This window comes from Erpetoichthys calabaricus, chromosome 2, assembly GCF_900747795.2.
Source record: "Erpetoichthys calabaricus chromosome 2, fErpCal1.3, whole genome shotgun sequence".
Taxonomy (NCBI): domain Eukaryota; kingdom Metazoa; phylum Chordata; class Cladistia; order Polypteriformes; family Polypteridae; genus Erpetoichthys; species Erpetoichthys calabaricus.
In genome coordinates, this window is record NC_041395.2 from 187,759,788 (window position 1) to 187,771,157 (window position 11,370).

The 11,370-nt window shown below is 36.4% G+C and overlaps 1 protein-coding gene across 3 annotated transcripts in view; it reads left to right on the plus strand.

Moving 5' to 3' along the window:
* The window catches only part of LOC114646628 (mitochondrial glutamate carrier 1-like), a 108,428-nt gene extending 97,502 nt beyond the window's left edge, over positions 1 to 10,926 (plus strand). For all 3 annotated transcript variants that reach the window (XM_051922059.1, XM_028794906.2, XM_028794908.2), the window contains 2 exons: positions 1,478 to 1,553; positions 5,690 to 10,926. In XM_051922059.1, coding sequence (XP_051778019.1) covers positions 1,478 to 1,553; positions 5,690 to 5,843 — 230 coding nt within the window. In that variant the 3' untranslated portion in view covers positions 5,844 to 10,926. The remainder of the gene's footprint in view (positions 1 to 1,477; positions 1,554 to 5,689) is intronic.
* Positions 10,927 to 11,370: the final 444 nt, after the last annotated feature.

The following is an 11,370-nucleotide window of genomic DNA, read 5'->3' on the forward strand; positions in this document are numbered from 1 at the left end:
GTAACATTAAAATGTTACACTACTTTGTTATTTTGTGCTGCATTACCTCAACTCTGGCTGACATCTGGTGGTTAGGGGAAACTTTCTTAGGCTCCTGAACCATTCCCATAACGTTTTTCTTAGTTCAGTGTCCATGGAATAGTTACTTCTTAAATTTACAGAACATTTGGCATTTGACATCTATCAGCTGACTATCCTTTATTTCTGTTTTCTGTTGAACCCATTTCTAGACCCTTCCACTACTGTGGGTCTTCAAAATGAAGTACATGGCATTGATTTCAATGAAATGTTCATTTTGCTCTTTATTAATGTTTTTAGCTAAAGAATCGAGTAATACTATCATAAACATCTGGGATATAGTGTGTATATTTAATATAAAACCATTCAAATACAACAGGCTAACATGGTTTTATACTAACCTAAATTTTGATGACATAGGCTGTAGTTCTTTTGATTGTGCAATGATAAAATATAAGACTGTACACTATGAACTTTACTTTGCTTTTCCTACATATTAACAGTCAAGAAAAGACTTTCTACAAGTGTACTACAAAAATTGCTGCTGTAATGTTTCCATTTACAAAAATTAGAATGTTAATACTCTAGGTAAGACAAAAATTAGGTACATTTTTGATTTAACGGATTGTGATTAAAATATTGGTATGAGAAGGTATTATCTATTGCATCTAATGTTTTTAAAAATGAAGGATCATTAAGATTACAAACATTACATTAATTAGAAGGGTTTTATCAATTTTGTGACAGTTTTCACAATTTTAAAGTGATTTCCAACTACAACAAAGTGTAAAGTGTCAAAGCAACAGACAAAGAAATTATATTATAATCTAGAACAATTTGAGAACATTTGTTACAAAAACATATCTTACCTAATATAGACTTGCACAGTGCTTTAAGGAAATTACTTGAATATTATAGTCTGGCTTGGAAAGTCTAGAAAGTGGCATAACAGTGGTAATGCTGCCTCACAATTTCTGGAAAATGGGTTGGATTTTTCTTTGTTGCTGTATGTGTAGATTTACAATTTTCTATATGATTTTATATATTTTCTCAGAGAGGTTTTCATCCCATGTCCCAAAGACGGGTTATGGTAGTTGACAACACCAAACCAGTACAATGAATGTTGGTGTATGTTTATGTTAATCAGAGTGTGTCTTATGATAGACTAGTGCTCCATCAACAGTGGGTTTTTGCCCTAGGCTTACTGTGATACGTTCCGGCTTCCTGAAAACCTTCAGTTGAAGAAGTGGATTAAGAAATTAAACAGAAAGATATAAGTCTGGAATCTGATCATGTCTGAGTTAAGTAACTGGTTCATCTGAATATGTGATATGTATTGATGAGTATAAGATTTTAAGCATAACTTTCTTTAGCAATATCCACTACTGCGTAATTGTCTGACTATATAAAGTACATTTTGTTCTAATTTCTTATTAACATTTTCACTTAACATGTGCAGTAATAAAGACAAGACTGCAGTCGCTGCAGAGGGGAGCACAGGAAGATACATATGCTGGTATCTCAGACTGTATCAGGTAAGATTACCATCACCCCAGGGTTTTGTTCCAAAACAAAAGATTCATTCTGCTTAAACAGAATGCAGATGTGTGCTGTAGTATAACTGCTAATTAAACAAAAGAAACCATTTAGAATATTCATCAAGGAAGTAATGGAAAGGTAACATCTTAAGTAGTCATTACCTATATACTATATTTTGTTTTAAACCAGTCAAACCAGACAGATTCACTTTGCCAATTAAAGTATCTAGTTATGTTATGCTAATAAAAAAATAAAATACTGTCGCTATCAAAATTTTGTTTATTGATATGCCCTACTTTTCACTGCAATGCGGTGTTGCATTGTGGCAATTTACTGTATTATGTCCACCTTAAACTATACCATTCATATAGTTATTCTTTATGTTATTCTGTATGTGTTATTTACATTTACATTTATTTGATTGGCAGACACTCTTATCCAAAGCGACTGACAAAAGTGGTAAACATAATCAAGTGACATTAGGCTAGGGTCTATTTGTTCAGCAAGTGTATAAGGACGTGAAAAGATAACTGATAACTAATAAATTACAATCGATAAAGCAATTAAACTTAATCTAAAAACAAATTAACCAACAATATAAAATATCACAGCAGCAAAAACATTTTTTAATCAATTGGATTTTCACAGAACAGATGGGTTTTCAGTTTCTTCTTGAATACAGTGAGGGAGGTGGGTAGCCAGTTCCACCAACTAGGAACTACACAGGAAAAGAGTTTGGATTGAGACTTGATACGCAGAGGCGGCATAACCAGATGCTGTTTGCTGGCAGAGCTGAGTGGGTGAGAAGGAGTATAGGACTTAACCAGTGTCTCCATATACTTAGGTGTGTCCCATTGACTACTCTGTAGGCAAGCATCAGGGATATGAACTTAATGCGTGCTGCTATAGGGAGCCAATGTAGCGACATGGAGAGAGGAGTGACATGTACCTGTCTCGGCTGGTTAAACACAAGACGAGATGCTGCATTCTGGACCATCTGCAGTGGCTTGATAGCACATGCGGGTACTCCTGCCAGAAGCGAATTGTAGTAGTCCAGACACAATAAGATGAAAGCATGGACAAGAAATTGTGCTGCATACTCTGTCAGATAAGGTGTGATCTTGCAGATGCAGTATAGCGTGAACCTGCATGAACAAGAAACAGTAAAAATGTGGTCAGAAAAAGATAGCTACTCATCAATCAAAACCTCATGGTTGCTTACTGACTTGACAGGTGTTAGCAACAGTGAGCAAAGCTGTATAGAGATGGGGAGTTGAGCAGACTGGCTGGCTGGGATCAAAAGAAGATCAGTTTTTGCCAGGTTGAGCTGTAGATGGTGGTCCTTCATCCAGGTTGAGATATCAGTAAAGCATGCGCAGACTCTAGCTGATACCATATTGTCCTCTGCAGAGAACAACAGATACAGCTGTGTATCATCTGCATAGCACTGATAAAAGAAACTGGGATTGGAAGATGGAGGCCAGAGAGGTGGTGTACAGAGAGAAAAGTAGAGGACCCAATACCGATTTTTGGGGTATACCTGTGCATGTCTGGTCACCCTTGACAACTCTCTTTGCCAGGACACAGTGTAGGATCTGCCCGAGATGTAGGACTCAGACCATCTAAGGCCATCCCAATGACGCCAAAGTCAGAGAGAGTGGAAAGAAGGATGTCATGGTTGACTATGTTGAAGGCAGAGCATAGATCTAGCTGGATCAGAACTAATGACATGTTAGTAGTTCTAGCAAGTTGTAGCTGGTCGACCACAGTTAGTACAGCTGTCTCAGTTGAGTGGTTCCTCTTGAAGTTGGACTGGTTGGTATCGAGCAATCCATTCGGAACAAGAAAGGAAGAGACCTGGTTAGAAACCACATGTTCAAGTGTTTTGGAAAGAAAGGAAATGAGAAAGACAGACCTGTAATTGTTAACTTGGTATGGATCAAGTGGTGTTGTTTTTTTCTTTTAGAAGTGAGGTTTTCAGAGTGTGTTTGAAAATGGTAGGAAATGTGCCTGAGCTGAGTGAGGTAGGTGTTAATGATGTGTGTAATTGCAAGAATGAATGAGGGGGAGATGGCCTGAAGGAGATGTGAGGGTGGGTAGATAGGGTCAAGTGGACAGGTAGTAGGGTGACTGGAGAGGAGATCGGAAACATCAGTAGCAAAAAATGGAGAGAATGTGGATAATATTGGATGATGCTTGGAAGGGGGCGTAATGGGTAACAGCAAGGGTGAGAACTGACTGCTAATAGTAACCACCCTATCCTGAAAAAAGGTGACAAGTCATCAGCAGACAAGGCGGTTGGGGGAGGATGGGAATTCCTGTCTAGCGCTGCCTCTGTAGATAAGGATGATGGTAGTTATACATTGCTCAATTCACATCTTGAGCCACAAGTCCATATCTGTACAGGGACATTAGAAATGCTTATATGAGAACAGGACATTCATCCCAACAAAGCTTGCCAGTCCTATCCAGTTAATTCCTTCAAAATAACATCAAGTCGAGTTTTGAAGGTCCCTAAAGTCCTACTGTCTACCACACTACTTGGTAGCTTATTCCTTGTTTCTGTGGTTCTGCATGTGAAGAAAAACATTCTAATGTTTGTGTCAAATTTATCTTAACAAGTTTTCATTAATGTCCCCATATTTCCTCTGCTAGTTATCAAATCTTGTGTATTTGCTTCCAAGCAAGCCTACACAAGTTTATTTTTGAGACAAATTATCTGTAATAAGCTCTTTCTGAATTAAATGATGATTTCTGTAGACAGTGTTGTAGACATGGGTCTTTAGGGACCTTCAAAACGCAGCTTCTTGTTATTTAGAGGAATTTATTGGATAGCACTGGCAAGCTTTGTTGGGCCGAGTGGCCTGTTCTCATCTAAATTTCTAAAGTTTAATATTCCAGTATTAGTACAGATAGAGAAGGTAATGTAGTCAGGAAACAGCAGCAGAACTTAACTGACAACAATTTCAGTGAGTACGGTAGAATTCTAAATATTTTATTTTTTAGCAAAATATGTAGTATGTTTTTATTAAGTGTTTTTTTATTGTTTATATTTTAATCACTATTATTATGTCACTATGAGAGCAATAAATGTTTTGGTTATTGTTTTGAAATATTTTGTTTTTTAGGCTTTCATGAGTTATTTATATTTTGTATTGTTTATGTATTTATATGTATAATTGCTGTTTAAAAAACATTTTGTGTCTCTTATACTAAACCATATTTAGTAAGAATTTCATTATAGTCTGAAAGTGTGACAATAAATTGTAACTTTCTATTACTACTTTTGGCTTCAAATGCCACCTTTAGTTTTGTCACTTTTAAGTTTTCAGAGAAATACAGAATTATTTTATAAAGGAGAAATAATGCATCCAACTGAATAATCCAGTTTTCCCACAGTGAAGTAGCACACTGGCAGCATCATACTCTAGGGATACTTCCCATGAGCAGGGACAAGGCAGCTTATAAGATAAGACCAGGCACAGTCGTGCCCACTTACATTCACTAACATCAAGTTAATTTACAGCTGTTAATTAGTGTCACCCACATATTTTTGGTTAATGGATGGAAAATGGCATTGCCTAGATAAAAGCCCTTGCACATATGTGAAAATGGATTGGTAATCATAAATACCTATAAAATGAAGTCAAAAGTATTTGCAATAATGTTTAAAATTTTTATTTGGATTATTTTGGATACTTTTTGACTTATCCTATAAAAAAACTAAAACAAAAGTCAAATTTAAATTTTTTTTCTTGGAAGATTCAATTTTCTATGCTTCCTTGTTGGTAGAATGCTGACTGAGGCTAAAACATTATGTAGTCTCTTGCGCAGTATTATATAGTATATATGCCCTCTTACAGTACCTACAGGCTCATACCAGAGTGTTATACAATGAAAATTTTGGATTTGCACAAATATTAAGATGGTTACTATTTTTCTGAAAGGTTTTATATACAGTAGTGTACAGCCTGACACATACCTAGTAAACTCAGCTGGAATAAAATGCAGTTTTAGCAGCTCTTTAGGACAAGGTTTATATGACATTAAAGAAATTCACACGTTTTTGCTTTACTTTCTTTGTCTGGGTCAGGGTATCTAATTTTTTTTTTTCATGTTTTTACTTTCACAGAAAGATTTACCGGAATGAAGGTCCTACTGCATTTCTTAAAGGAGCATACTGTCGCGCTCTGGTGATTGCACCTCTTTTTGGCATAGCACAAGTGGTTTACTTCTTCGGTATAGGAGAATTCCTTTTGGGACTTCTTCCTCAAAAACATGATTAACCCAGGGTACATCCTTATTTCCAAGCTAGAACTATAGTACATCTATAGTATGTGCAGGCTTTACAGGGTTTTTAACATAATACAATGGCAGTCAGAGGCTTGTCACGGAACAGAGAGTAAAGCTGAAGAGTGGAATCTGGTTGTGATCATTGAGTAAATCAGTTTAAAAGGATTACACACCTGCTAAAAAATGGTGAGACATTGTAGCAAAAAACGTTTCTGTTGTTCTGGGGAGGGATGCTTTGGATATTAATACTTTTAATATCAAAGCAGGCAATTGTTAAATCATATGTTAATGATGCTTCATTGCTTAGATTTTATACATTTTCTGCAAAATGTGATATATAAGTATCGTAGAAACTCTGGGAGGGCTGGTCTTTCTCAGGCAGCACTGAACTCTAACATAGAAAGTAATTAAACTAAAGATAGAGCCTTTGAGGATATTACTTGTTAAGATATTTTGATCCTGAGCTTGGATGCCATCTGCTGTTTGCATTTTGTCTGGTTAAATTTCTTGTGAGGACTATGGTATTGTTTTAGTATCCTCAGACATGTGTTTCGCTCAACTGGCAGCTTAAAATTGCCACATTGTTTTTGTGTATGATTTGTGATGGACTTTAAAGCTTCTAAAAACTCCAAAGTGGTTTGAGTCGGTCAGCATATGCAGAGATGGAGGAAAGTAGTATTAAAATTCATATTTTCATGACTTGAGAATCCCTCTATCAATTACTAATACACAGGTCAAATTTTAAATATCTAGTAAGGTCAAATGCATAGTAAAGTACCACAGACCTGGGGAAGTGGATGAGGGATTGAAGAAGCAACAGGGCACAGGTACAACCCAGATATACCATATTTTTACCACACTCTACTAAAGGGTACCATACTGTTTTGGGAAAAAACAGACATGTAAACCTACACTCCATTTAAAATGAGCTTTCAGTCATGCCAATTTTATCAAAAAAATATGCAAAGAACGCCTCCTTCTCTGCAGCCCTGAATATGCAACTTTTTAACCTTGTTTTTTAAATATTGTTTAACCTGTTTTTCGATGAGAAGGCCTGTTGCAAGTCATACAACAGTATATGGGGCAGACTAATTTCAGCAAAATTATCCAGAGCATTTTCAATATATACAGTGCTTTACTCAGCAAAAAAATTTACAAGTTTAAAGATAAAACATTTCAAATTTACAAAATAGTTTTCTTTAATGCGCTCATGGAGCCCCCATTTTCTCTAACTTTGTGCCTTTCTCCTTCACAATTTTCTGAATTCCAAAATATCATGAATTTAAACACATTCTGGCTAAAATTCTTTGTTCAAACATGTTTTCAAGGTACTAAAGAAAATTAAATGGTAAGGACAGTTCACACCCGCACAGTTGGACAATCATATGTATTTAGTTTGACACAAAAAAATGAATAAGGGAATGAATGTAACTTCAGTTATTTAGAAATAAGTATTTCCAGTATTTTCAGTGTGCAAGATAATTAAATATTTACAGTTTCAGGAAATTAAATAAAATTGCAAAACAATGGCATTGGTTGTCTCTTACACATGTCAATCTTACAGCATCATGTGGTAATTAAAGAAAAAAAAACATAATTCAAGTTTGCCCAATACTCCACTTCTGTACCCTTAGTAAAACTGTTTTGCTTTTAGTAGAATAATGTGACCTTTCAATATCCCACATTTACAAAATTTGTGTTCTAATTCAAAGGATTTACTTGTGTAAAAATGAAAAAATAGTTCATCTAGTTAATAATTTATGTAAAGAATCTGGATCTGGAAAAATTTTGGTGTTAGCAGAACACTATCTGATCATGTCTTCTGAGACATCAGCCTCTTGGCAAAGCCCCTCTTGCCACAGCTTCTCAGTGTCCCATTAAGAATGGCAGGATATATGTGGCTTTGTGGCCATGCAGATCTTACAAGACATTAATGTAAAAAACAAATGTTTATTAGATTTTGCAATACTAAACAATAGTAGATAGAAGCACATAGAGCTAAGATGACCTAAGCACAAGCAACAGTATTTAAGAAGGAACTAGACAAAACTGAATCCAAAAATACAGACAAAAAGTCAGAAATGAAAAAAACAGTTGGAGGAAGTCAACTAGATGATATTGGAATGGCACTAAAGCATAGTGCTAGATCAAAGAGTTCAAGCCAGGCTCTCTCTTTTATTTTCCTTACCCTTCCTATCAAATGACTACACAGACATACGAGAGGCCAGGGAAGAGCTGCAGGCAAAAGGAGGGACTATAGGGATGGAGTCCAATCTCATTCCTGACAAAATGCTTTTAATTTTGGTATTGCACAATTGATATGGTCAAAGCACTGTACACATTTACAAATATCTTTAACATTAAGCAAAATGCCCAATAAACATCCAGTGTGTCATAGTAATCTATAAAGCCCATTAAACATCCAATAAGACATTGTAATCTATCTATCTGTATTGTTTATTTAAGTTCTTAACACTCCTAGTAATAATGGTAAAATAAAGTACATTGAAATAAAGATAAAGTAGATTGTCTCATCATTATGGAACTCAATGTACACTGTAAATCAATTACTCATGAAGTTTTACTATCATGTCTATTCCTCAAGTCCTATCCTCTTTACATCATGTGGTGTATGCAGTGGATTCAGAAAGTATTCCGACCCCTTTACTTTTTCACATTCTGCTATGTTGCAGCCTTGTACTAAAACCATTTAATTCAATTTGTCCAGTACCCCAGAATGACAAAGCGAAAACAGAATTTTAGAAAGTTTTGCAAATTTATTAAAAAAAAAAAAAAACTGAAATATCACACTGACACAAGTATGCACTTAACTCTGTACTTATTTAAAACCCCTTTGGCAGCGATAACAACCTACAGTGTTCTTGGGTATTATGCAACACCTGTATTTTAGGGATTTTCTGCCATTCTTCTCTGCAAATCCTCCCAAGCTATTTTAGGTTGGATGGAGTCCATTGGTGGTCAGTTATTTTCACATCTCTCCAGAGATGTTTAAATGGGCAAGGCCAGTCTCTAGCTGGGCAACTCAATGACATTCACAAATTTGACTCTAAGCCACTATTATGTTGTCTTTGCTTTTGCACTTAGGATAATTATCCTATTAGAAGGTGGACCTTCAGCCCAAATTGAGGTCCAAACAGCTCTGGAGCAGATTTTCATCAAGGGTCTCTTCTCTGTACTTTGGTCTGTCCAGCTTTCCCTCTATCCTGTGTAGTCTCCTAATTTCTGCTGCTGAAAAACAATCCCAGAGCATGATGCTACTACCACCATGCTTCACTGTTGGAATAGTATTGAACAGGTGATGAGCGGTGCCAAGTTTCCTCCAGATATGACACTAATCTTAGTGTCATTAGACCAGAGAATCTTGCTTCCCACAGTCTGAGATCCATTTATGTGCCTTTTTGCAAACTCCAAGCAGGCGTAGATGTGTCTTTTAATGAGGAGAGGCTACTTCCACTCTGTCATAAAGCCTAGACTGGTGGAATGTTACAGTGATGGTTGTCATTTTGAAAATGTGTACTTTCTCCACCCTGGTTCTCTAGAGCTCAGCCAGAGTAACCATTGGGTTCTTGTTCACCTCTCTTACTATGGCATTTGCCCCATAATTGTTCAGTTTGATTGGATGACCAGATTTATGAGTAGTTGTGGTTGTTATAGACTTCTTCTATTTAAGAACTATGAAGGCCACTGCAATTTGGGAAACTTCAATGCTGCAGGATTTTTTTGTAGCCTTCCACAGATCTTTTTCTCACCGCAGTCTTGTCTCTAAGCACTGCAGGCAACTTCTTCAAACTTATTGCTTGGTTTTTGCTCTGATGAACATTGTCAGATGTAGGACTTTATATAGAGATATGTGTGCCTTTCCTGAGTATGTCCAATCAATTAAATTGACCACTGGTGGACTTCAAGCAAGATGCAGAAACATCACAGTGATGATCAATAGAGTGGGATCCACCTGAGACAGATTTCAAGTACCATAGCAAAGGGTCTGAATACTGGTGTCAATGTGATATTTCAGTTTATTTTTTTATAAATTTGCAAAAAAATTGCTTTGTCATTCTGGGATATTGAGAGTTGCTTGATGTGGAGAAAAACTAATTTAAATAATTTGAGCACAAGCCTGCAAAATGTGAAAAAAGTGAAGGAGTATTAATACTTTCTGAATCCACTATACACCAAATGAAATGAGTTTAGACAGAGTTAGAGAAGGAAAGGCTTTCTCCTTAAAAGAAGTAGCAATATTTAGAAAAAGAGTAATTTGAATGGCTGTATCTTAGAGGGGAACTGGTTTATTGTGCTTAATAAAAGGCTATTCAGAAGAGCATTTCTTCATGAATTACCCATCACTGTTTAGTACACAGAAGTCTGTATATTTATTTGTATTTATTTTACTATTAAGAGTGTGCTTCTTATAAATAGATTATTTTGATTCAATCTCACACATCCTAAAAAGAATATCTTAAAGTATCATATTTTGTTCATTATCCATGATTCTACATTAAATATTTCCATCCATCCATCCATTTTCCAACCCACTGAATCCGAACACAGGGTCACGGGGGTCTGCTGGAGCCAATCCCAGCCAACACATGGCACAAGGCAGGAACCAATCCCGGGCAGGGTGCCAACCCACCGCAGGACACACACAAACACACCCACACACACCAAGCACACACTAGGGCCAATTTAGAATCACCAATCCACCTAACCTGCATGTCTTTGGACTGTGGGAGGAAACCGGAGCGCCCGGAGGAAACCCACGCAGACACGGGGAGAACATGCAAACTCCACGCAGGGAGGACCCGGGAAGCGAACCCAGGTCCTCAGGTCTCCCAACTGCGAGGCAGCAGCGCTACCCACTGCGCCACCGTGCCGCCCACATTAAATATTTATTTTAAACAAAATCAACATGCAAAGTTTAAGAAAGGATTTACATTTCCATATATGAAACATTTCTATTAGTACCATAGAATGGAAAAACCCATTATCTTTGGGTATCTGTGATTAAATATAATAATGAATCAGTGCACAAATAAATAATTTAATTCTGTTATTATTTCTAGTACTAGGGTGTTGTACCGTGTTAGCCATTATGAATGTAGAGAAAAGCCAAGCAAAATGACACCTTTTATTGGCTAACTAGAAAGATTACAATATGCAAGCTTTCGAGGCAACTCAGGCCCCTTCTTCAGGCAAGATGTAATCATGATTACATCTTGCCTGAAGAAGGGGCCTGAGTTGCCTCGAAAGCTTGCATATTGTAATCTTTCTAGTTAGCCAATAAAAGGTGTCATTTTGCTTGGCTTTTCTCTACATTCTGTTATTATTAAAATAAAGTCATAACCTATTATACCAAGAACCAAATGTACTTAAGTGTTGCCTAAAAACAAATTGATTTATTTTTCTTAAAACTGCTCAGGAATTGAGAGCCAAATTTGTTTTATTTAGCACCTTACTCATTACATACCATCCATTAAAGGCTTTACATAAACTACAGTCATA